The following is a 27,778-nucleotide window of genomic DNA, read 5'->3' on the forward strand; positions in this document are numbered from 1 at the left end:
ACCTAAACTAATGTTGTCGCGCTCGGGCAGTCGCTCACACACAATCGTCTGGCTGCTCTTGCAGTCAACAATTTTGTTGCTGCAACATTGTTGCCATTGCTGTTGCGGCGTTGACAACACGACGTATGCGTGATATTCTGTGTGTGCAGGCAGGACAACAAAAGGCGTCGCTGATGTGGCTTGGCGCATTGTTTGTGGGCTTCCCTGTGCCGCGTGGCTCCTCTGTTTAGTGTTGCGTGTCGCCATATTGTTTGCTTTATGTCACACACACATGCGAACATACACGCCCGCACACACGAACACACACACACACAATTTATATAAGAAGGCTCGCTGGTTTATTTGCCCTCTCATTGCCATATATATATATGTTTTACTCGCTAGTAATTGCGGTTTTTATTTCAAGCCAGGCAACAGCAATGGAAAAAATGAAATGCTCGTAATAATAGCTACGTACATCTGCGGCGGGCGGCAACTGTCGGAAGTTGTCAGCCCGGTGGCGCACAAGAGTATGCTGCGCAGCAATTGTGTATGCTTGCAGAGTTTAAGGCGATGCCATTTTAAAGCTGTTTGGGCGGCACATCCCCAACCTCTGCTGCTCCCCACCCAGCTGGCCCTGCAAGTCAAGCGTGTGCTCAATGAGCAGCATGCGGCGCCGTTGTTGAACGCTAATAAGACAGACAGCCAATGCTGCCGTCTTGCCAGCCAGCCTGCCAGCCTTGCCAGCCAGCCAGCATAAGTGTGTATATGTTTGCGTGTGTGTATTTGTGTAAGTGTGCAATATAAAGCCTGTTAACACGCTTAACAACAAACACAACAGCGCAAACAACAAGCTACACGCAACGTGCCAGCCCCAGACACTATGTGCAAACTATGGGCATAACTTTAATGCTTATTGCTGCTGGCACTGAGCCAAATTTTAATGAACTGTAAAGCACGTTATCCGAAAAACAACTGCGCAGCGAACGCTTCTCACATATAAAATAAAAGTTTGGTTATTAGCTAATTAAACCTGATCTACATAATTCCCAAATTTAACTTCTAAATAAAAGGCTATTTTATTTGACTTTAATATTTTGATTTATCTGACTAATTCCATTTTTTGAAATTCTTTTGATAGCAAGCATTAAAAGAAGTTTTATTCTTTCTAAATAAAATTTAACTGACAAACCTTAATGACTTATCAGTTATATACAGTCATCATTAAATTTTAAAGAGTAAATTTAATATTAATTCATTTGTGACATGTGAGAGATTGGCTTTTATCTTAATTGTTTTAATAACAGACAATTAAGCCTGAAACGTTTGTCTGGCTTTGGGCATTATCTACAAAAATTGTTTATTGATTTTTTGGGAATTAATATAATGGGCTTTCAAAACTAGTTTAATTTGACTTGATTAAATCGAAATTATATTTTTTGACAATTCAATTAAATGTAAAAAATTTAGCAAGAGCTAAATATATAAACGCCATTCAAAAGCTATAAAAAGCGATCAATAAACTAACAATAGTGTTAACGGATACTAGCAAAACAAACAATAAGACAAATTGCGTATCACTAACAAGCAATTAATTAATTGTGTTCAAATTGATATTGAAATTTATCGTACAATTTTTCAGGTCGGTCAACCGATATCAATAGCAAAGTGTATACTACATGTCTGAGAGCAATGCAGTATACCGCTCAAACTTTTAATTATTGTGCAGAGCGTCCAATGAGAATTCAAAATCGCGTCAGGCGTCAGTCAACACAGCCACGCAAATACGCTCGGTTTTATCTGGTTTATAAACAATAGTTCATTTATGTGCCAACCAAAAGGGAGGGAAAGCGGCAGCAGCAGGCAGAAGCAACCAACCCGCATAATGCGCTTATGGTCGGATCGTACGTTCATTGTCTGTAGTTGTTGTGGCTTAAATCCAACCGCTCGGCATCGGCTTTGCTCCGTACCGTTCCCTACAGCTCGTGTGTGGCTTTTAAATTACTTGGAATATGTGCGGGGATGTTATGGATGGAAATGCGTAGAGCCAGAAATGTTAATACAAATCATTGGGGAAATCAAAAATGGCGGCGAGCCAAGTGCTAGTGAAAACTGTGCCAAAGATTTCAAGCCGCTCTTGGCCATGCAATTTGCAAGGGTTTCCCAAGTGGCCAACACTGTCTACTTGGCTCGCCTTGCCCAACTTCTATGCTCTAACTCCATGAACTGTTGTTCATTGTCAAATTTGCGCAGGGGCTTCCGATTGCAGCCTCCGCCCAGTTTCAGGCATACGGGTCAGGCCAACTCATTAGCATAAACGTAGAGCGGCGGAAAATAGCAAATCCATTAAGAGAAGCGCCCAGGCACTGGAAAGGAAAGGAGACGCGAGGCGACTGCTTTAGTCATTTCTGATGCTGCTGCTTTTGGCAACTCTTTAAAGATTTATGAAGCGTCAAATATTTATTATGCTCGCTTTGCAATATAAGGCACTGAAACACGCAAGATCCAGAGCAGCACGAAATAGGACGACGGCCTGCTCGGCCCGGACCAGACGATTTGGCTAAGCCAAATCCTTTTGCCTTAGTCTGGGGCTACACGCGAACACTTTTTGAAATTGCAAAGCGGCGCAAATAAATAAAAACACATAAAAAGTAGGCAGAGTTGAGCAAAGCAGACCATGCAGCAGCCAGCACTCTCACACACAAACACACACACAGACACACTCACTTATACACACTCATAAAAATGAAAAGCAGAGCATAAAATAAAACGCAAGACGAGAAATGAAATGAATGAGCGCAGCAGCCGCGACGACGTTGGAAAATAGTCGGCGTGCAAAAAAAACGAAAACGAAAAAAAATCAATGCGAGCTACGCCTACTTTTGTGCACCCTTATACCCAGAATTCATGTGTGTCTTGTTTCTTGGCGCACTTCTACATTTTTTTGTTTTTTTTTTCGGGTTTTTTGAGACACATCAACCCTTTCAACGCCGTGAAAAATGTTGCTGGAAATATGAAAAATCTTCGCAGTTTCTTAAATATATACATATATATATTTGGCATGCCTTTTGTATTTGAGGGCCACGTGTCGCCGCTATAGCTAAACTGTGCAAATATGTCAAACATCGTCGAAACCATTTAATTTGACGCTGCGCAAATGCTTAGCATATTTTTAGGCGACGTAAACACAGCGACCTGTGACCCGCTACTTGTGACTAATGATGATGCTGTGACTGAGCCTGAGCCAAGGTGATGAGCGTAACTCCTGGGGCTGGACCAACTAATGAGGCGCATAAATTCGACGCAGCAAAATTCTACACACACACAGCCACACATTCACACTCACATTCACAAAGCAGCTGGCAAAATGCTTGAAACAACCTGCAAATTTTATGAGCTGCTGGCAAAACAAGATGTCAGCGCTTAGAAGTAGGCAACTTAATGTGACACGTGGGCGTAGCCCTAGTAGTGTGGGAGAGTGTGTGTATATACATATATGTGTGGAAGCGGGGGATGTTTGGTAATGTCCCCTTGGGCTTGTCTACGCATTCAAGCAGTTAAGAGACAAAATTTAATTAACGCATTTTAGCTAACAGCGTCTGTTTCTCATTTGTCATGCGAGTCAAAACGCCGGAAAAATAAAACGCACGCTAGCGTTGCCTACTTTTCAGCGCCGTTTCCAACTGACAATTCACATGATAAATAACATGCACAGATTCTGAGCCCTCAGCTCGAAAAGCAGGATTTGCACATGCCTTAAAGGACGGCACCTATCTCGCAATCTTTAAGATAACAAAAAAACCATCAACAGCTTTGGCATTTCAAAGCTGTCGAAATGCATGTCACGCTCCAATTTGCATATTACAAATCACCCTTCCCCGCACCACTGCAAGAGCTTGCACATGGAGAGGCCGACAAAAAAATTGAGAGAGAAAAAATATAAAACAAATGCCGAAACCAAAACAAAAATAGGAACCAACAAATCCACCAACCTAACCGCAATTTGTTCATGTCCAACTCAATTTTCGTTACGTAAACTGCATCATATGCCCGGGCAGGTGTACCTACCCGTAGCTCTCTCACCCACACACACACACACACACACATGCACACACACAACCGACGTTAGACATAACTTTTCGTGCCAGCGCGTTGACGATCGGCAGGTGGCGCCACACAAGCTCGCATGTATTCCTGTGTTTTGGCGGCCAAAAAAAAAAAGTTTTTCCCAAGCCGCGACTCGATGGGCGACCGCTCTGGCGCTTCAAATTTAATTAAACATGCACACGTGAGCAAATGCAAATAAATAAAAACTTTATGGCTTTTGCGCCAGTGGGTGAGGAATACGCGGACGGCAGAGTGGCGGCGGGTTAGGTGGTGCTGCCAGCCGTGCGTGCGTCTCAACAGTCAGCAGCCATTGCATACAACGGGGTGCCGTGGCGTGCTTAAAAGTTTTAAATTTGCTAGGCACTGACCAAATTGTTTGTGGTTGTTGCCGCTGAAGTTGTTGTTATTATTGTTGTTGTTGTTGCTTGCCGGGCGAAAACTGAATTTGCAGCTAGGCGCAGCAAAATGGAAAAAGGCGGCCAAATTCAGCGAATTTCAGCTTGTGAGGTGTGTGTGTGTGTGTGAGTGTTTGTGTGTATTTGAGTTTGTGTGCGAGTGCCGGCCTTTCGCTTAGTTTGTTTCACACAACACGTTTTATATTGAACAGCTTTGCTATATGTGTGTGTGTGTGTGTGTGTGTGTGTGTGTGTTCATGATTTATGCAATGGCAGATGCAACATGGAGAGTGGCCAACATTTTTTAATTGAAATGCACTTAAGTTCTTAGGCGCTTTGCAATCATTTTTTAATACCCCTAAAAAGTAGTTTTTACATTTTGGCCAAAAAACATGCACAGGCAGCTTAGTTTTTTCTTATTGCTTATGTAAATCAACACACGTGAAAAAATATATATATGTATATATACTATCTATATTAAAATCAATTTATCTTACAAATAATACATGTTTTTAAAAAATTGTCATGAAATGGGAAACCTATGCACTTGTCTATTTAATTTTGTGCAAAAGTCCTGAAACATATACTATTTCTTGCATAGCTGTATTTTTCATTATTATCAGCCGTGTCCATTGGAACCCAGAACTTATATTTGGGATCATATATGATAATCCAGATATATCCGTCCACTCATTAACTTTTCAAAGCGCATTCGAGATTTTCCCAGTTTATTTTAGATTATTATTATCCGTTTTCTCTCGAACATAAACTCTCGAATAGCGCTTGCTTACTTGCTTAATTATGTAAATCCCGCGCATACTCGTTTCCTCCACGCCATCAACATTATTTCTGATTGCTGACGATGACATTTAAATGAAGTGAACGACAGAAATGTTTCTAATTTGACATATTTGACGTCTCGCGGCACGAGTTTTGTTGAAAAGTTGCGCATGTAAAATGCATATGTGAAATAAAATACAGAAATACAAATAAAATTGTAGAAACAGCAACAGAAACAATTAAACTTTTGCCCTGTCGTTCTGCACAGGATCAGGAGGATGTCCTGTGCGCAGTCCAGTAAGCCATGTGGCATTTTTGTTAAAAACTGCATAATTCATGTCCCATAGCAAAGTCCTGACCGAAGCTGACCAAAGCAACAGCCGCAGCCGCAGCAGCAACAGCAGCAGCAGCCGTTGTCGTCATGGTCGTCGACATGCTCTCTTCCACATGGCTGCTCCACACATATTTCATTTAAAATTTACAAGTTAACAATATTAAATATTAACAGTTATTTATGCATTTTTCGGTATAAATCCCAAAAATTTCGCATGCAAAAGCGCACAAAAGTTGTCGACCTCCGCCTCGCCCGTTGAGATGATGCTGCACAAATCTCGTAGCCTCTGTGCCCTTTAACCTGTCCTTCTAAGCATTGTGTGACTTGGCATTTTTCATATGCATGTGTAAGCATCAAGATGCGCGTGTGTGTGTGTGTGTTTGCGTGTAAATTGCATTTGTTTTCTACATTTTATTCAACAATATTTTGTGCTGTTTCTGTTCTTGATTTAAATAATTTCGGCTTTCAGCCCTTTGTATATGCATTTCTCTTCGTATATTATTTACATTTTGGCCAAATTGTTTGTCTATTTTGTTGATTTGTTCTTGGGCCTCACAATTCAAATCTTAATAAATGCAAATTTATTGCTTTTTGACTTTTAGCTCCTCACATTCTCCCAACAATGAAACTTGGCGGAAGTCTGCCACAATTTACCTTCTTTTCTTTGCTGGCCAAAAATTCCCTTTTGTATGTGTTTTGTCTTTTCCAATCGTTTGCCTGCATTTTTTACGCGTAGATCAAAACAAAACTTCATTAAGTCTAGTTCTAAGCTGCACTCGAAGAACATGGCCTCGACTTTTCATAATGGCTCGCTAATTTTTGCTGGCTAAAATTTCATGAAATTGTTGCTATACAAATTTTGGAGCCAAGTGTATGCCCTGGTGGGCGGCGAACTCTGTGCCCCTAATAACAAAACTTTTACATTAGCTTTTGGCAAGGACGCAGACAACAGAATACGGCAAACACTTGACAAGGCAGCAACAGTTGCGAAAGTTGAGCTGCGTCTCTTTGCCCAAATATGCAAATGAGCTGGTTGCCCCAGACTTGGCTCTGGTCTCTGACAGGCGTGTAAAGTGCTCTAAAAGCGGCACCCAGCAACAACAACAAAAGCATTTAGCCAACAAATTCCATTGCATGCGTCTGCCTGCTGGCTGGCAAATGCATTTCTCGCAGCAGCCGCCCCTAAAAACTGAAGAAAAAAGGATCAAAAACCTTTTGCAACTTGCGTGTTGCATTTGTTTACACAACAAGCCAGCCACAGGAGTGAAAAATAAATGGAGTGTGACTAGCAGCAAGAGTAGGCCAGACAACAGTACCCCTGGATTAGATTTACACAGAGCATCCTTTGGTAATACGATGACGTAGCTGCTGCTTTGGCTCGCTGTTGTGATATTTAGACAATGCTCAATGCCCGACTGGCTGGCTGGCTAACTGGCTGACTGGCTTGTAGTCGCGAAAATGCCAACAAATCATTGTGAGGACAACCCGTTGGGTGACTAGCTGGGTAACAGGGCACAACGTGCCACAACAACGACATCATCATCAGTTGTGCGCCTAAGTAAGCCGCATTTTGTGGATTCAAATGACGCCCTTATCCCCTAGCACCCCTCGCACCGTTGCTAGTATGCAACCTCAACGCTCGCACAACAAACGACGTGGTTGCAAAGTGATTTCTGGTTTAATGTTTTTTTTAATGTTGCTCATGTTGCAACTGACCAACGCCTCCGCTGCTGCTGCTGCTTCTTCTGCTGCTGCTGCTGACGCTGATGATATTGTTGCTGTCATCAGCAGTGGTTGCCGCTATGGTGAACTGTTACTGGTCACTCACTCCGTTTGGCAAGTCAAACATGAGCCATGTGCGGCATGCTCGTGTCCGTTACGTAGTCCTTGTCCCTCGCTTTACCTCTCAGTGTCTGCCTCTTTCTCGCTCTGGTGCCTGTCATGTGGCCACTTCTGTTGCTGTTGTTGCACCTACAAAAAGTGCGACCACGGCTAATTTTTCGCCCTGTGTATGTATGTGTGTGTGTGTGTGTGTCTGACTCCATTAGCTGTTGCTGTCTCTGTGTGGTTGTGTGTGTGTGCTTTGTGGCTGTGTAGCCGAATTTGACACAACATTTGTCAAACCACAAAATGGCAGCCGCAACGTTACTTTCATTATGCAAAAGGTCAGCAAAACAGGCAACGGCTCTGTGGTAGTGTTGTTGCTGCTGTTCCTGTTGCCGTTGCTGTTGTTGTTGTTGTTGTTCCCAAATGACATTTGACTTGGTTTGCCAAGCTTACATCGTTTGTGTCCGGTCAGCTGCCTGGCCAATAAGCTGCGATTTATCAACTAGCAACAACGAATTTGTTACCACTGTCAGCCCCTTCTACTAGCTTATGTATATTTTAGTCACGCTGCACCCACAAAATTGTATTAACATTTGCGCAGAAAAACACGAAAATCAAAAACACGCATATGCATAATCGTATTGCATGTGAAAATTTGCAAATGCAATCAACACAATACAATGTACAGCCACATAAGCGCAGTGTATGTGTATGTAAGTGTGTGGTGTGTGTCTGTGTGTGCGTGTGTGTATTTGTGTTTAGGTGCTGATTGCTGGCTAGCTGGGCGCTATAGGAAATCAATTAGTGCAAACATATTTGCTGCGGCGCCCTTTCGTTTCGGCCTGACTAACGATGATCGATAATTCAGTTGGGTTTCCTCGCTCCTAGGAGTCGTATTTATTATACCCTCTAACTCTTAAATATGGGTATAATGATTGAAATACAGCTTTGAAAATGTGTGCAATGGACGAAAGAAAGGTTTCTAATCTCATAAATCATTCACACAACCGTGTCCATTGATATGTCGCTTGGGGTAAACAAATAAGTGTTGCCTTCCTCTGTGATTAAAATACTTTAATTGTGATATAAGGAAAAGGATGTGAGTTCTCCTCCCTTCGCTCAAGTCACTTCATTTTTTCTAACCTTCTTGGCATGGCCCAGTTTTACTCTCTCGTTGAATAAGTATAGCGTATCTGATAGTCGGTGCAGTATTTTCTTACTGATGTTCCATGTTATTAATAGTTCAGCCGAGCAAGTTCTATACTTAAAACGTATGGTATATACATATTTTATGCTGGTTATATTTTCGTTTATTTAGCAACAATTAGCAGCTTTAAGTGCAAGCTGTTGATTTATGTGCATTGTACACTGAGTACACGCTGTGTGTTAGTGTGCGTTTGTGTATTAAATGTGCGCCATTAAGTATGCAATATTTCTATGTATGTTTGTGTACATAATTAATAATTTAATTGCTTCTGTTTATCTCTTAATTAAAAGGGATTTATTTGACCCGTAACGCACTGTGAACCGCAGCAATTTCAATAGCAATAACAATATCAACAACAACAACAACAACAACAAGATTCACGGCACAAATCGCTGCACTTTATTTTATATTACTTTGCTAATTAAGTTCATAATTAATCGCATTTAATGTGGTTTTTGTGGCTATCGCTGATGATGATGTTGTGTCTCTTATTGTTGTTGTTGTTGTCGCTGCTGCTGCTGCTGATGCGAACCACAAAAACTGATTAGGGCCTAGCTTAATTAGAATTGATTGCTCAAAAGATTTGTACACACACACACACACACAACAACAATAATAATACAAGATTAAATATGCTAATCGAATTGTCTTCTGCTTCTTCTTTTGTTTTATTTACAGGTGAGTCCACACGCTTATTGCCAAATGCCAACACAATTAGTAAGTAAAAGATGAGAATATTTAGTTAAAAACCTGTCAGCCACACACCTTAAATTGTGCCTCAATGACTTGTTTAATTTTGAAAGCATATTTTGCGCTGCGCCGAATCTTTTCTGCCTATTTGGCAGAAACTTAATTAGCCGTCAAAACAATGGTGGCTACAAGCAAAACCAAAGCTCCCCATACCCCAGCCCAACCCCCAAAGATCTATACACACAAGCGCCCAGCGAGTCGCATCGTCTAATTTTCATAATTGTTATTATAGAAATTCAGCAGCCATAAACAAAAGGTTAGTTACTTGCCTAATGACTTGAAGTGCTGTCTTCTTCACAGCCTGCTTGCCTGCCTGGCTATCAGGGGGCAAAACTTTTACGGCTCGAATCGCCTGACTTGATAAACAAGCAAATGCGCTTATCACTGCGCCCAACTTTTCTGGCAGCCCTCCTTCTATCTATCAGTTGACTTGCGGAGGGGGGATTGGTGGAGCTGCGTAAACCGCGCACTCATAACCAAGTCGCGTTCAATGCGAAAATGATAGCCAGCCGTCCCCAAGTTCACAACTTTTCAGCTATTTGTTGAGGCGCGGTGGACGGCATTGCCACCCTCCATTCTATTAAGTGGGGGAGTGGCTAAACAGCCCAACACTAATTACAATGCCGTGGCGTTGATTTTTATGTGCCTGAAATTGAAATGGAGCACAGCACGGAACACTAAACGCTTTTAAAGATGCCTTAAAGCGTTGCCACAGTCGAATATTTTACGAGCCGAAAGGAGAAGCTGCCAACCCCCAGCCCCTCCCTCGACAGCTCTGCGGTAGGCAACAGCCTACAAAGTTGCACGTTGAACTTTACAACTTTTGCGCCATTTGAGTTGCCAATGCTATTTCTATGCCTCCAACAGTTGTTTGTTTGCTTGTTGGCTGCTAACAAGTTTGAGCCATGTCCTCTGCTGACTTCAACAACCGGACGCTTTTCTATTATTAATGTCACTGTTGTTGCTGCTGCCGCTGCCACTGCCGCTGCCACTGCCGCTGCTGCTGCTGCTGTGTAGTTTAATTAATTAATTTGACAAAAGTTTTCAATTGAACTTCAGCTGGCCGAGCCGCACAGCTTTAATGCGGCTGCTAACAAACGGAGAGCTGTCCAGCACACACAAATCAGCACTTAAAAATTACGTTTCCAAACAAACAATGTGCAAACGAAGCCAATAATAAATTTATTTTTAATACCTGGCTTCCATGTCTATGCAAATATGGCACTTCTTTAAGGCTTCCTTTGTAGTCATAAACAAAAAAAAAACTGTAAAACTGGAAAAACAAGATAAATTGCTTTTCTTGCCGGATGTCGAAGCTTAAATACCCTATGCCAGTTGTGCATTATGTCTCTATATATTTGGATATTAACCAAAGACCTTTTATTAAGTATGCATCTCTACATGATAGTTCCTATATATTAAACTCTGGACTCAGATAGTTGTTGTTTCTGCAGAAATCTTACGTACCTTTGCCGCCAATTTGTATTTAGATGCATTAAGAACTAGACTGCATTGCAATATTTTTACAGCTGCAACTGCAGGCAAAGAATCTATATATTCGTGTACTACTTTTTTTTGAGCTAGGGTATAAAACAAAATCAGCATATTGTTGGTCTTATATCATTTCGAATTTTGTGGTTTTCCATCTCTATAAATATTTCGTGTGCACATTTAATTAACAAGCAGAAACACAATTGCAACCTTCTGTTGCAACTTGAGTTGCACGCATATCTTTTACAATTTCCATATCTGTTGTTGTTGTTGCTACAATTATGTCTACATGCCTGAGCAGATAATTTGATAGATTTGCCTAATAGATTTCCATGGATACTCTATTTTGATTTACTGCAAAATCATTTGTGGCTGCCAGAGGGCCGTGAGGGCATTTAAATTTTCATTAAGTCGCATTAACTGGCAACCTGGCAGAATTTCTGCCTGTGCCTATGCCTATCGGATGCACAGCAGCAGCAGCAACAGCACCAGCGGTGGCAGCGGCAACAGCAAAAAGGTTTGCCCCATGACCTCAAAAATGTTCATGCCACACTTCCGCTGCTTACGTTGCTTCCGCTGATTGTTGTTGTCGTTGTTGTTTTTGCTGCTGTTTGGCTGCCCGCGCATGAGTTGGCTATAATTAAAAATGCTATTACTGCCAACTTCATATAAATTTTTAATTAGCAATTTTTGCTATTTTCCTACTTTTGTTGTGCACCCCAACAACAACAGGGGCTGCCTTATTGTTGTGGTGGTGCTTCCTCTTATTGTTGTTGCTTTTGTTGCCTGTGCTTTGGTGAACTTTTTAAATTAGCACTTTGTTAAACACTCTGATGAAAAAGGTAGCACCACCACCAAAAGGCGCCACCACCCACCATCGTGCAACAAAAATGTTGGCATAAATTGTTTTTTAAAAGGATTTTGTCCATTGCTCAGCGCTCCGGACCGCACCCCACCGCACCGCAATCACCTTAGCGGTAACCCGTGACACGGCAGCTGTTCGTACGCATTAAGTACCACAGCGCCGCGGTGGCTGTCATAAATTTTTGGATCTGTCTGACTGATAACTAGAGTTACTCGACTAAAAGCTACACTGCTTTCAAATATGCAAAAAGAAAATAAAAATGAAGCCGACAGCATTTCTAGTATTTTTCGATTAAAAAACCCATACAAATGCACATTTTTTCTAAATCATGTAGTTTTTAATCTGTTTACAATAAACATTTGAACTCGTCTGTGTCCATATATACCCTAACTTAGCGTTTATACCATCAACAGAGAGTATTTTCATTCTTAAAAACCCTACAACAAAAACTGTTGCCTGCTTATTTGAGGTAAGCGTGCGCGAGAAGTTGATTAGCATAGCAAAGGGTTTGTGGTTTTACTTTTTGCTGCTACTGTAATGATTAGATTTTATGCATGGGCCCATAATGGCACGCCCACAGCGCTTGTTGTTGCTGTTGTTGTTATTTTGTTTGCCGTAAAAAGGCGCAAATATTGACAATTATGGCCTATAATTTGACACCCATCGGAAGCAACAAAAGCAACGACAGCAACGCGCGCCTGTCAGCACCATAAAAGTGACAGCCAAAGGGTTGACAATTAAAATTAAACCAACCACACACACACACACACCTACATTTATCGTGTGAGCTTCGTTGAGCAACGCTATGTGATTCAGCAGTTGTGCTTCACACACACACACAGAGAGCGATACGCACAGACGCACGCCCTTTTGTCATGCATTTTAATTAAAATTAACTTCATTTTTATGACGCTGATGTCTGTGTGGCATGTGTCGCTTTGTCTCTTACTGGTCGCAGGTTGCTTAGTTAGTTGCCACAATTTATACAATTAAATAAAGATTTTATTATCATGCCGCTGGCTTTTAATGTCTTCGAGCTTGATGTGCGCCACACTCTCTAGCTATGTGTGTGTGTTTGTAAATATTTAAGCTGCAAGCATATCAAATTTACTGTTGTAGGTGTCGCGTCGGCATATTTTAAAAGCTTTTCGTTATACAGCGCCGCGTTTACTTAGCATACAAGGGCATAGGTGGCAAGAAGGGTGCTGCATCCTGCCGTTTACTTTTATATGTATTATACATACATATATGTATGTATTTATATGGGAGCATGTATGCAAATTTATGTGACGTTGTGGCAAGCACGCGCTCACTCTGGCTTAAGGCTGGGCCCCAAAAGGAATTTCCTGGCTACGGCTTTTGTTTTCTAGCTGACGCTGCAGCAGCCGTCCTCCTTGCTGTAGCCCAAATGTATGCAAAGCTGTGTTTAAAGTGTGGCAACCACATCACATGCCAAGCGGCTGTCTGGGTGTGTGTGTGTGGCTTGTTGGCAATTTAATGGGCGCGACCTGCCGTCGCGTCGTTTATGCATATTTAATAGTTGCTATTTTTGCTAAGTGCTTGAAATTGTCAGCGCACGAGCACGCAAAAAGGCAGACAAAGACGTTTGAAGAGCTGCAAATCCGGTGCAAAGCTGCCTGAAAGCCACATTGGATCATACCCAGATGCCTATGATTCGTGCCCTCCAACCCCTTTCTATTCAACTATCGCTCCATCTTGCTCGCAAGCAAACTAATTACATTTTTGCTCAATTGGCACAAGTTGCTCGACCTTTTGCTGACACTCAAGCAGCCAAGTTATACAATTAGCAGAGAGAAAGAGAGCAGAGCGAAACCAAAAGTTACACTGGCGGTATTTCAATGAATTTTGAAATTTGCCAAACGAAAAAGTTTGCCCAGTATCCTACCCCAACCGCGTTCTCGCACCGCAGCGGCAACCCTTGCAGTTGCTAATGAATTACTGTAACTGACTTGTGCGCCCAGATTTATGCAACGAAAATTAAAAGGTAAATAGCGCAGGCACGACTGGCTTTAGCTCTGCCAAAGCAAGGATAATAGTTGTCAGCCTCAAAATGTTCCCTCGCCTGGTCCGTTTCTGGCAAAGTTTAATCAAGCGCTATTCTGTTTGCCACGGCATGACACGCCCCTTCGCTGGCTGAATCAACTTTGCATCAATTTCAATATTCCCACTGTTTTCATTTAATTTCACCAACTTAAAACTTAATTGCGTACTTCCTGCGACTTGCTGCTGCTGCTACAGCGCACTTGGCTGCTTTCCTTGCAAGCAGCAGCATCGGACCCCTACTCTGCATACCCTGTAGAATCGCCATGGTGCTCTTGTCGCTGCCTCTGCCGTTGCTGCTGGGCCCTTTTTTGCATTTAAATTTGCAAAAATTAAAGTCGCTATGGTGGCGTCAAGAAGCGCAACAGGTGGCCGCGCAAACTCATTTAGGGTATTTATGTAGGGCGGACTTGAGCGCGCTTTTGTGGCCGGAGGTCTGGGTCTTGTAATTTGCACAGCAGCAGCAGCAGCAGCTACAGACAACGACAACGGCAATGATAGTTTCCCAGTTATGAATGGCAGTGGCAGCAGCAAAGCTGATGTTGCTGTTGCTATCGTAGTTGATGCTGCAAAAAAAAAACAGCGACCCTACCAGCATCATCATTTAAAAGCGCATTAAAAACTTTTTAGATTAATTTCAATGCTGTTGCGTTTTATTTTTGCGCTGTTGTGTTATTTACTCTTGATGCTGCTGTTATAACCTCCGCCCCGTTCGCGCTGCTGGCGCTGCTGCTGCTGTTGCTGAACGCTGTGTTTTTGTTTAATGTCGCCCATTTATATTCAAACTGCTGCACTTTAAAAATCGTACATTAAATGCAACGAAAACTCACGCATATTGTAGCATAATTTTGTGCGCGCTCTAGAATATGCTACATTTCTTTGCCATCTCGGATTACTAATACGTTTTTCGTGTTCTATTGTTGGCTGGCAACAAGTTTGGGTTGGCGCTCAAATACATGAGCTAGCATGTAAAGTGCTCTGTTTGTTGCTGCTGTGTTAACTGGTTGCAGACAGCAGCCAGCCGCCAGCTGCTAGTAGTCAGCAGCTAGCGGGTAACGGGGTAACTGCTGCTGCAATTCAATAGATCCAACCTTTTCAATATACATTTGCCAAATCATCAATATTTTTGCACAAAATTCATGCATGTTGCATTGGGGCGCCCCTAGGGCGACGACGGCTGCCGAGCGTTATAAAAACATACACACACTCACGCACACACTCTTTGGCTGGCAGTCGCTCTTACAATCATTTTCAATAAATTTATCTGCAATTTTTGTGTGCGCATGTGGGTTGCTCATACGATATGTGGACGCGCAGAGTCCTTGGCCTGTCGTACCTCGAATTCAATTCCTCACACAAATACATATTTTTTTCAACCTTTTTTTTCATAATTTCTGTCAGCAGCGCGGTATTCATGCTGCTTAGGCTTAGCTTTAGCTCCCATTTCAATCGACGAATGGTAAATCTTTTTCCAAATATGATTTTATTTAAGCCACACGTGATTTTCTTTCAAGGATTTATCTATAGGTAGAGAAATCACTGAAAGGGGCTTACAAATACATAAATATTCCCCCCAGACCGATGCGAAATTGATTTCCATGGCAATATGCACAAATCTACGGGTCTGACCTTTTTTCGACCACAAATTATACGCAATTAAGCAAATTTGTCTAGGGCCCAAAAAGTAAAATCAAAGACTGGCCGCTGATTAACAACTAAAGACACAAAACCATAAACCAAACAGGGCAAAAAAGAAACAAGCCACAAAAAAAATAAAAAAATAAAATAAAAATACAAACGACATGTAAATAAATAAACGAGCTGAAAACGCACTCAGAGGCAAACGGAAAGACAACAAGGAAGCGAAACGAAATGGAACGGTATAAACCGGAGGCCAGCACAATGGGACGCCGTCAGTGGCAAGTTCATTTAACTTGCGGCGCACTTCCGATTTACCGCAAATTTGAAAACCAACAAGCAACCAAAAATTTGCCCAAAGGGCAACACAGAACAAACGAAATAGAATGCCACCGCCAACAAAATCCTACAAGTAAATAAAAGTACGAGTACACTGCATAAAGCCCAACCCAGCGACCAACAGACACATAGACGGACCTTCGTCAAGGGGTTGGAAAAACCAAACGAAAAAAAAAACAAAGCTAAAAAAATTGTAAAATTCAATTTGAGACCTTTTGCTATTTTTAACACTTTTAACTTTGATTTATGCAAAAATTTCCACTTCAGTTTGCACGTAGACAGTTGTATACCCTATCTAAGGCTTTTATATTTTGTCATAGCATTGGGCAATATTTCAAGAACGCAAATCTGTTCGTTAAAAATTCAACCATTTTTAGGACAATCAAATGGAATCACTACATGCCATTTAAATTCAAAAGATTCATATTCAATCACTTGTTTTCAAATACATATATATTTTCCGATCTTAGCAAAAGCCCATGACTTAAGCTTCTTATTGGCAGACAATTGTTGATATTGCCCTACTACTTTAATTTTGAGTTCGCAAATTGTGTTCTTGTTGGCTCTTACAAAAATATTTAGATGAGATTAAAGTACTTTATTGTGGAAGGGTATGTCATCTCCGGTTTGTTGTGTATTGTTTTTTTTCTTCTAACTTTCCTTCCATCCATAACTTTTTATTTTGTCCTGTTGATTTGCTGATTTCTAGCAAATGTTTGTAGCATTTCCAATAAAACACCGTTGCCGGCTTAACAGTCGTTGATTGTCAATGTCAGTCGCAATGCCTTCAATAAATCATTTCATCAGTTGACTGTGTTTTTTTCTCTTTTTAGTTATCCTCTTGCTAGTTTCAGCTATTTCCTGCTGACTGCTGGCAGCTGCAGTCATTCGTCATATTTTTGCTAACTGTTTTTTGGCGTTGTTGTTGCTGTCATAGACGTCACGGGAAACACTTTGGTTTTGTTTTGCTTCTGTCTATATTTATCCATTTACCTTCGCCACGTGTCCTCGCACACACAAACACACACACGCACGCACATGAAGCAATCATTAATCAGACACTTTAACTGACAGTTTGAGTTTATTAACAGTCGATTAAATATCAATTGACATTTTATAAATTTAATTATTTGCTCAGTATATAGGTTGTGCATTATGCATGTGCCAATCAGTTTTTTTGCATTTCTTTTAAAGTGTCATTAATCTGCATATTGTATAATAATTTTGGTTAATTGTTAAATGTCTGCGTGCCATTTGATTTCCAATTTTTCGTAAGGTTTATTTTCATGCTGAAATTGGTTCAGTTAATTAAGTGTGCAGCCTGTTACATAATTTAATTGTGAAAAAGGGCATTGCATACTTTTGGGGGCGGCTGCAAACTCTCAAAAAAAAAACGAGCATTAACAAACCGGAAGCACAGCACAAGTCCGAGCGGAAATGAAGCAAAAACCCTTGCATGACACACACAGACATCGGGGCTGGGCTGGGGTGAGTGGCATGTGGCTGTTGATGCATTGCTTAATACAAAGTTGGCCGCTCGGCTTGACCATACGCAGTTCTGTCTGCTTATCTGTGCGCGAAAATGCATTTTTGCATACAACATAACCGCAACAGATGCGGTCGCTTCAATATAAATGCAGTTACAAATGATGCCGCCAAACCAACAGGAGCTGTTTGTGTGCGCGCATGCGAATGTGTGTGTGTTTGTGTATGTGTTTGTTTGCGCGTGCGTGTGTTGCGTGCATTGCGGTCATTACAACGAAATTCGTTTGCAATTTAAGCGCCCAACGTTGTGGGCCATGGTCATCGCGTACTTTTTATGGCCATATCGCAGTTATGGCCCCACGTTTGCCATGTAGCTGCTTGTTGTTTTTATGCTTTGGTCATTTCCGTTTTTGTTGCTGCTGTTGCTGTGTTTGTCTGCACATTACGTACGCTGTCATCGCCCTGTCCGCAATTGCTCATCACTGCAGCGGCCATATGTGTGTGTGCTTGTGCGCTGCTCTGAGTTGGCTTTAACAGACGCCATTGCAACTGCAGATTTGTAATGCTAAATTTTGCTGATAAGCTTAAGCTGGCCGTATTTGGCATACGAAGACGAAAAGCAGCTTTTCAGCTTTGCAAACGGCAGACAAACAGGAATCAGAATGTTTGTTGCGGCTAATGAAGAGCAAATGCAAAATCGGACTCAACGAGCCAGCTAGCCAGTCGTCAACCATCCAAACCATTCGCTTCACTATGGCGCTCATTAATTCGCATAATCAAAGAGACGCAGTAACAGGCAAAAGCAGCAACAGCAGCAACAGCAGCATATTTGTCACATGATTACCGTATCCAATCACACGCTGCTTGTTTGTGCCTTGACATGGATTACATGACATCGCGTCTATCCCCAAAAATTTGGCTAGAAAAGGGGTCCCCAGTAGCGAATCGCGCACGCAATTGTGGCGCCCAAAAAGCATTAGCAACAACAACAGCAGCAGCATCGACCACGTCAAAAAACAAACCTTGCACCATAATTTGCAGCTGACTGCCGGCAAGCAAGTGCCAAGTCGAGGCATCCGACCGGGCGGACCCCTCTGGCCGAGCGCCAATAGACAATGTCCTATGCATATTTGTCAAAACGCAGCTGAGAGCTCGTTGTGGCCGCTGCTGTATGCTGCTGTCGATTTCAAATGATGCCAACGACACAAACACACACACAGACACACACACAGAGCCTCTCACGCACACACGTAGCCATACATATACAGGCATGCATAACTGAAATTGAAACTGTTTAGTGTTGTCCTGTGCCCATTCGCTTTGCTATGGAAAGCAGATAATTTGCTTGAAAATCCATTTTCCGCTTCTTGTTGTGCCATAAATTCAACTCTCTGTGCTGCATGTGTGTCTGTGTGATAGAGTGTGTGTTTAGCAGTACATACAACTTCATTGTGGCAATAATCAGACAGACAATTGAGGCAATGCCAGCACCTTTAAGTACTTAAATTATGAATGTAGCTTAGCTATCTGGGGCCTAATAAATCGCCGTCATCATCATTTTAAGTAGTCTATGATACTTGGGGATGTTGCTTGGGTAAAGGGCCTCCCTATATTAGATAGAACAAACATAACCATAATGTTAAGTAACCTGTTAAAACCCAGAAGTTTGCCCATTAAATTTTCAAAGTTTTCGGAGGGATATTTTTTAATGATAAATGGCCTGCGCTTTCTTTTCGAACAAAATAAAGCTCAATAAACTATTCTGTTCGACATTAAAATTACTCACAAAAGTTTGGAGAATATTTGTGTCTAGCAAAAGAGTTGAAAAATGTAATTTTTCCCGAATTTCTACGTCTCTCAACTACGCACGAATAAAACACTAATTCTTTATTGTAAAATTTAAATTTACTTACATACTATTTTTACATAGTATTTTTTATAAATTAATAATAATTTATTTAAAATAGTTGTGTTGTTATATCATGTCTTGTGGTTTAAAGTTTTAACCGTGTTTGTTTCTGCAATTTATTGTTCGTGTCGTGTTTTAATAAAATAAATCTGACAAACAGCCTTAACCGTTTCCTTTAAAAATACAATTTTTATTTTTAATTTTTGGTAAATTTCACGTTGTTGCAACTGATTGGAGATTTTTAATCCAAACAGCAGCTAAGTCGTATTTAGTCACAATATTTGTCCGCGGCAAGCAACAATTTTCGCTACATTTTGTCATGCTTAACATCCTCATCGTCATAATCATCTTCTGCTGTCGAAATATCATCATCATCACCATTGTCGATGGGGACGGCACAGCACTTAGCAACATCGTTGCGAGCGGCTTAAGTAGTCAGCGTCGTTGCCAGTGATTACTGGGACTACAGCTAGTCATGGCCTAAACATTGCCATTCCATATTCATAATTGCTAATGGAATATGCTGTGGCCACTACGACGACTTAGGCAGCGATGACTACGATGTTGATGATGGTGAGGACGTTGACGCTGTGGCCGCCCTGGTGATTATGAGCAGCCCCACTGCAAAGTGCCAGTGGCCTAGCTGTTTCTACACACACACACACACACACATTTTAGTATGTGTATTTGGTATCTTTTAGCCAGGGCTGGGCGCTTCACTGGAAGGCAAGAACCTTGCAGCTGGCGTCACTGGCAGGCGACAGGCGGTGTTTCTGATCCTGGGAGAAATTAATTTGCAACTTGCGAGACATTTGGCGTTGGCGTCTATTTACATTGTATACATTACGTATACGCCCAGCAGGCTGGCAGTGCTTTCAGGTTAGGTTTTTAGCGTGCGCAGCTGTTCCCTTGCGCTTGTGGTGTGTACAGGGATGTGTTAGTGCTAGCGGTCTACACTAAAAACCAAAACAGAACAAAAAACCAAAAAATAAAGAAAAAAAATCAAAAAAATTTAGAAGAAATGTGTGCTAATTTCGAGTCGCTCGTCACCTGCAGCAATTTACGCTGCCGTTGCTGCCGGCAAAAGTTTTTCGTAGCTGTCTGGCAGCTTTTTGTTAATTGGTTCAGTCACCTGTCTCTTGATCTGCCAGTCAAGCGCACACGACCCATGGCCAGCCATGCCGACAGAACGGAAGGAATAGACGCGCCGAAAAGCAAAGGAAGGAAGCTAGCGCCCAACACACAACGCCCAATGCTCTTTGCCAGTTGCCCAATGAACGTTTTAGATTACAATAGTGAACGGCCTGGGCGGCCATTGGGTGACACATTAGCCCTGTGGGTAGCCAGACTGCGCTGGTGTGGGTATGGGGTGTGGTGGTGCTGCGGCCGACCAGCGGGCTGGATCGACCGCAAAGTTAGCGCTCGCCGTCGTTAACTTAATTGGCCATCACCACCCACTTTGCGGGTTTTTATGACTACGGTGACGACGACGTCGACGGCGGCGACGATGACGATGGCGACGGCGACGGCGACGCAGACGTTAAAGTTGCGACCCGGCCTCAGAAAAAACAACAGCAATAACGGTGAGAGTGTCGTCAACGTCGACGTCGGCGTCGCCTGTCACATTTTTGACATTTTTATTCTACATTTTTGTTGCTATTTAGTTCTCGCCGCTTTTGTTGTTGTTGTTGTTGTTGTTGTTGCTTTTGGTTCGGGTAACGAGTGTATTTTCTATGACTTTTTGTTTGGCTGTCACCTGGGCCATAATATTTTCCGTTGCCTACTTTTTAGCGCCAAATTTCGGCTTGTTTTGCTTGGCCAGAACGGGAGCGACGACGTTTGTGCTCGGTTGGCCACGGCTTTCTATTTTTATTGTTGTTGCTATTTCCCGCTCTCGTGCTGTCTCTGTCTTTCGCTCTGTGATTAATAGGTGTGTTAATGGATGTCATTTTGATGTTTCCGTCAGGCGCATGTCCGCCCCAGCTGCTGCCCTTGCCGCACATCCGACCGCCTGACCCGCCCTGGCACTCGTTGGCCAGCCGCGGCTGTCTTTATGTTTAATTTGAGCATTTCTCGCTAATTTTTAAGGCTCGTCATTAAATGTAGATAATTTTTTATATTTCACGTTGGCCGCCTCCTGTCCATTTTCTATGGGTTCTAGGTTTTACGTCTCTGTCCGCCCCTTTTTTTCATGGCCTTTGGCCCAGGGCGCGTCGTAAACCGTAAATGTAACGAGCCAGCTACATGACGCGGGCCTTAATGTGGGCAGGCCGGCAGGTGGAGGTGGCTTGTGTCGAAATACCACTGTTGCTAAAGCCTTTTATTTGTTGTTGTAGACAAATCGTAAAGGTATTTTTAATTAGTCTCAATGCAGTTTTAAAGCGCGCGCCTAAAAGCATGCAACAGCAATTGTTGGCAAAAGCTTTAAAATTCTTGCGTGTGTGTGTGCTTGAACGTATAACGATGTGTGTAAGTGTGCATATATGCAAAGTGCAACATGTTTTTTCACCCGCCTCCAACAACAGACACACCCCGTCGATTTTATTGCCACTGTCGCAGCGGCATGCAGTGTCGGGCACAGTAATCGATATGTAAACATGCGGGTTCGCAACGTTTTCACATGCGGCTGTTGGTGTTGTTGCTTTTAGTCGGCGAGTGTATAAATTTAGAAGCAAACAAGCAAAAAAACGAAACAACAGCAACAACAGAGGCAGCGACAGCTACAGCGACAGCAACAAGCTGCAAGTCGCTTGGCATGCAACATGTTTTATATAAATCAATTACTTGCCAAACATGACGCGCACATGCGATAGATTTATGGGCGTACAGTGGGCGTGTCGCACGCATATATATATCAGTTGTTGTCTAAATGCATTAAAAACTTTTATGTTGTTCACAATAATTAAATTAATTGTTGGTGCTTAAACTAAACAAAATCAAAAGCAAACAAAAAAATAACGTTAATTAGCATGCGTAAGGCGTATTTGATATACATGCTATACATATCCGGCATTCTGCTAAATATGATCAATGCCAATCATTTAGCTGTCGTGGCGCTTAAATTTGACATATAAAATCGAATTATGCGGCATGCAAATTAATTGAGATTTGCCTGCAAAAATTGAAATTGACGCGCGAAAATTGCGGGAGCTGACAAAATTGTTTGCAGCAGGCAACGATTTGTGGCCAGAAAACGGACATCATCATCAGCAGCAGCAACAGCAGGAGCAGGAGCACGACTAGCATCCTGGCAGCAGCACAAATTTGTCACAGCCATTTTGGGGCCATGAATTGATATAAACGGTCCGACAGAGAGAGGCCTCCAAAAAATAATGCGCTAAATAAATTGCGAAAAATTACATAAAATATTTAAGCGCATTCAAGTGTGGCGCCATAAAAAATGGCGTGGCATTAAAAATTTTGGAGTGAAAGCAAAGCGAGCGGCAAATGGCAGGCAGCAAGGTGGTTGAAACGCCATTTGCCTGAATAGGAAAAGGGTGGGGGTGGGAGTGGAAGTGGAAATGGAAGTGGAAGTGGGCTGAGTCTGGCGTAAGGTTAGGGCTCAGGATGCTTTGGTGTTTGGGTTGACGGCGCGTCTGACAGGCGAGTAGACAGGCAGCTAAGATGGGTGTAGGGGGATGTCCCACAAAGAACAGACAGGATAGAAAGGCAAGGCTAGGATAACAACAGCAACAACAAATTATGTGTATAAAACGAAATAGCAACTGAATATTAGACATTTGAGAATTGGCATCTCAAATTTTTCATTGACTAGCAGCCGTCAGCCAAAAAACAACAACTACAATGCCACCTGCCATGCAAATGTAAAACATGTGTCCTATAGAGCGGCTTCAACTTTACCAAACGTGCACGGGCCACGTTTTAAACTTGAGCAGACAAATAAAGCGAAGCTCTGCGTTGTGCCGTTTGCCGTTGTGTGTTTCGACTCTAGCTCAGACGTTTTTAATGCATTTTTTATTTGGTTGCCGCAAAAAACGACAAGCAAATAGATGCACATAAAAATAAATAAGGGACACACATACACCTACACACACACCATGTGAAAAGGTCGCCCATATTAACACTCCGTCTTCCCATCCAACCCACACTCCCGCGCCGCACAGGAAACGCGAACACAGCATATATTTTTTATTTTATTTTTATTTATTTTTTTATTTGCTATTGGCGTTGTGTGTCCAGCCGCCATAAATTTCAATGCTGCTGAATTTTGTATGAACTCGATGCCCCCAGCCAGCAGAGCAATGCTTGACCCCGGCACGACCTAGGAGTGAATGTGGAGCGGCACCGACCACATACGTTTCTTTACGTGCTTCGTCTTTGCTTTAAAAACGTATAATTTATTTTAAAAGAGCCCCTCAACACACAAGTCAAATGGCCAAGACCGGAAAGGTAAACCGAGAATCCTGCCCACAAAATCAATATGAAGGACAAGATTTATGCAGCCGGTAATCGCTGCTCAGGCTCCGGTCCACAATCTCTGCCCCTGCTCTTACTCCTGCCCTTGTCTTTGCATTTGTATCTGACTCTAGCTCATTAGAAATGCCAAACAGCATATGCCTGCCATTTGCATACACCCATTACACACACACATATACACAAGCATTCGCAGACGCACACGCACAACTCTTTATGTATGATGTCACATTACAGCCGAGTGAATATCTTAATAGAGACGACGCCGCCGTCGACTGTCGGAAAAAATTGCCAAACTTTCCGGCCGTGCATGAGGGCCGCCATGCCAAATATCAATGAAAATGTCATACACAAGTAAATTGCCAATGCCTAAGATAAAAAACACACACAGAAAGAAGCAGAAAAAAATATAATAAAAAACTGTTGCCTACCATAGGGCGCAGAACATTTTTTCTACTGCATTCGCAGCGTTAAGAAGTCAGACAGACAGACACAGACAGACACTGGGAACACATGTTTTGAATAATTTATGCGGGCGAGCGCACGAAATGTGCCCGCCAGGAGTTGAGCCTGTTATCCTGCCGCCATCGTCGCCGTCTGAATCTCCTTTTCACTTGGCACTAGGCCAAGCAAACTTTTTTGCACATACAAACACACGCACACTTGTGCCAAAGCAAAAAGGTGATAAATGCATAAGCAGCGAACTTTTTTCGCCTTTCCACTTTGCTTCTCGATTTCACTGCCACTCTGAACGAAGAGGGTGAGTGAGCAAGGGCAAGCAGCTAGAGAAGGAGGTAGAGAGTCGTACTAATAGCGAAATTGCTACAAATCGTTTTGGCCAAACTTGCGCAAGTTTATTATGCCTCACATACACACACAAATATCCAGGCACACACACACTCAGACACATAGCTACAGGCGTTTGAGAGTCTGAGAGTCACTTCTCCCCACATTCTAATTTGTCTGCGCTTCAAATATTTATGCAAATAAATTGAAATAAAAAAGAGCTTTTTTAACTCTCGAAAGCAATAAAAACCAAAACGTAAATATTTATTAATGCCGTTTTAAATCTACGACCAAACGATACGTTATAGGAAAAGCCACTAGAAAATACCGCTGAAGAGTTAGGAATATGCACTCTACAGAAGTGAGTCAAAAATTCATTCATTCAATAAATACTTGGTTGTAGCATTAATTTAATTAAAATGTAATTGTAAGTGAGCAATAGATTCTGATTCATGATATATATCACATTAAACTTTATAGATATATATTGATATTGGTGCAAAATGTATAATGTAGTTGTGAGAATGTGTTTTGAATGTCAAAAGGAATGATCATTTACCGATCTGAGTGTATATATTCCAGTGTAGCTAAAAATAAGCATTTTTAATCGTTTTTCAGTTGTTTAATATCAACCTGTGTGCACAATATAAGAAAGTCTGATTTTGTAGACGTCGCCTCTCGATGCGATTCTCAAAGGGTCAAGTAAAGCTAGCAGATCTCAAGAATGTGATATAATATAACAACATTATATTTTAGTAATGTATACATCAGGAGCTCTCTCTCTCTCTCTCTCACTCTCACACACTTCTATATACACTTAGCAATTAAACTATTTGCTAGAGGGATATTAATAACATATCTCACGGCTCCTTATCAACCCTACAGTCACAGTTTTAGCACAGTTAAATATGTACCTAAAATGAAATGTAAATAAAGTTTCACTCTTCGCTCCTCTCTCCTCAACAAACCTTTAGTTATAGCCTCGCCAAATGCTTTACTATAGTAAGTGTTTCGGTATGAAACTTGCCGGTACGGGTTATTGCTGCCATCTCAGGTGTTTTGTTGTTGTCCTTGCTGTGGCTGGAGTTTGGCAGTAGCCTCAGCTGCTACACTTTGGTGGCATTCTCATATAATTTATTGCCTCACGGCCTGCCAGGCAGCAGCGGCAGGTGGGTCTTGAGTTGGGTTCTTGGTCTCTCCCTCTCCGTCTTTATATCTATGTTGTCTATTGCTATGCCTATGGCCGTAGTTCTGGCAGTGGCTGTTACTGTGGCCGTGTAACTAGGCCGCAGCTACAAGTTGCGTTTATCAACTGACACAACTAACAAACAAATGAGAGAATGGGGCTGCCCCGCAGCAGCTGCTGCTCTTAGCGAGGGTAGCTGTCTGTCTGTCCAAATAGCGCTTTCTAATTAGAATTTATAAGTTGGTTGGCAGCCGCGGCTTAAAGTGTACTCTTAAAATTTAAAGCCAGCAGCAAGCGTCATATTTGCAACTGCTGCTGTTGCAGCGACTGGTAGCAATAATTGTTATTTCAAAGGCTGCCGCAGCTTTATTATGGCTGCAGTTTGGAGTGCGGGGGTGCAGACGTGTGTCGTCAGTTTTCCGCTCTTGTTATTTTTACCTACATACGCAATTTTTTGCACCATGCGCCTGCATTTTCAAGGATGCTACCACCACCATCATCATCAGCAGCATCATTATTATCATCGTTGCCATCATCAACAACAGCACCAACAGCTGTGCTGCACACAGTCGACATCAATGGACCGATCCATAGCCCAGCAATGCCGCACAAGCGGAAATGTCGAGTCGTATCTGTGTCGCTGTGGGCTCAACGTACACAACAAGAGTGCACCATAAAGTGAAAGCGGGGGGGTGTGTGCTGCAGAAACAGACAGAACAAACGACCACAATTGCAACGGGCTGGCTGTTGCGGCGGGTGGTGGCCGGGCGTGCACTCCGGACGAAAAGCCTTTAATCGACAGCAACATATTCGATTTTAATATTCATATGCCGCCATAAATTCACAACAACAAAGGCGTTGTATGGACCGTGCAATATATGAGGGCGTTGATATGGCCACACAGACACACGTACGGAGAAATACGTGACTGCCATGCCTCATGTTTTGTGATATATTGGGGTCTTTCGGACAGCTGTTGCTGTTGCTGGCACTTCATGAAATGCACTTTTCAACAGCAGCGCCTGCTTTTTGGATGCAATTATGCGTTGCTTTTGTTGTCATAATTAGCAGCATTGCACATAACTTATTTATATTTTGATACTCTGGACCTAAACACTCTTCCCTCTCTCGCCGCCTTCTATTTAACCTGATTAAAAACTCGAAAAGGGCTAAATATTTTTCACTGCAGGCTTGCAAGTCATGATAAAAACAATCTAATTTAATAATTACCTTGGAAAATGTGCACATGTCAGCTTAATTGCTAGTTTAAGGCGTGACCTTTTGGCCAGCCCTAGCCTAGCTAGACAATACTTTTCCATGATAACTATAGGCTTTAGGGAAATCCTTGCTGTCCGTCTCATATGTCTAAGACTTGTCTCCTTGATTAATCATATAGCCGAACTGAATGTTGCTGTGTCTGGTTAAATTGGCGGTTGCTGTGCAGCACTTTAAAGTGTCTCCGAGTAGAAAATGAAATGTGGAACACATGCACTAGAAATTAAACAAACACCTTCTCAACCCGCTATCCAATTGGATCAGCCATATCAGAATGTGACGCTCATTACTACAACAACACTGGCAAAGAGGGCGCACACACACAACCGGCTGTTGGTGCTGATGATGCTGACACCCTTTGCTTCCGTCTGCGTCGTGCACTTCAAAAACTTAACCGTTAGGCATATGCGTGATTATCTCTCTCCGCCAGTGTCCGACAGCAGCGGCAGCAACCCCCTTGGCAGCAGAAGAAGAAGAAGCAGCAGCACTAGCAGCCCTCCAACAATTGCGCGCTGACCCAGTTACCCGGCAACAAAGGCGGAAGCAAAGGAAACATGTTGAAAGAGCCGAGACAGCAGCAAGGTAGGGGGAGAAAGAATAAAAAGGCACATGTCATCATAGAAATCAGTGAGGAGCGCTGGGCAGCAGCAGGAACGGCCGCTGGCAACAGAGGCAACGGCTTATGGAAAATAGAAAGGAAAAAGGCGCTGGGAAAATTCATTAAAACGGACCAGTGTGCTAGCTAGGATGGGACAGGGGGCAAGGGAAAGGATTGGGCATGGCAACAATAGACAATGGTCCAGTTGGGTCCTGGGGCTTATCAGCCGGGCCATATGTGCACATGCGTCGCAGAAGGACACAGTTCATAATCAAATATTTAGCATACTTTTTAGCAGAGCATGCGAGCATATTACAATAACATTTCCGGTC

General features: G+C 42.4%; 1 protein-coding gene across 15 annotated transcripts in view; it reads left to right on the forward strand.

The window, feature by feature from the left end:
* The window catches only part of heph (polypyrimidine tract-binding protein 1 heph), a 165,232-nt gene that overhangs the window by 99,427 nt on the left and 38,027 nt on the right, over positions 1–27,778 (forward strand). For 7 of the 15 annotated variants that reach the window (XM_064694760.1, XM_064694759.1, XM_064694764.1 and 4 more), the window contains one exon: positions 9,308–9,346. The exons of the other annotated variants lie outside the window; for them this stretch is intronic. In XM_064694760.1, the coding sequence (XP_064550830.1) occupies positions 9,308–9,346 (39 nt within the window). The remainder of the gene's footprint in view (positions 1–9,307; positions 9,347–27,778) is intronic. 15 annotated transcript variants of the gene reach the window in all.

Source organism: Drosophila montana, unplaced genomic scaffold (genome assembly GCF_035044405.1).
Source record: "Drosophila montana isolate Dmon_TW-CO22-7 unplaced genomic scaffold, ASM3504440v1 contig_3733_1, whole genome shotgun sequence".
NCBI lineage: Eukaryota > Metazoa > Arthropoda > Insecta > Diptera > Drosophilidae > Drosophila > Drosophila montana.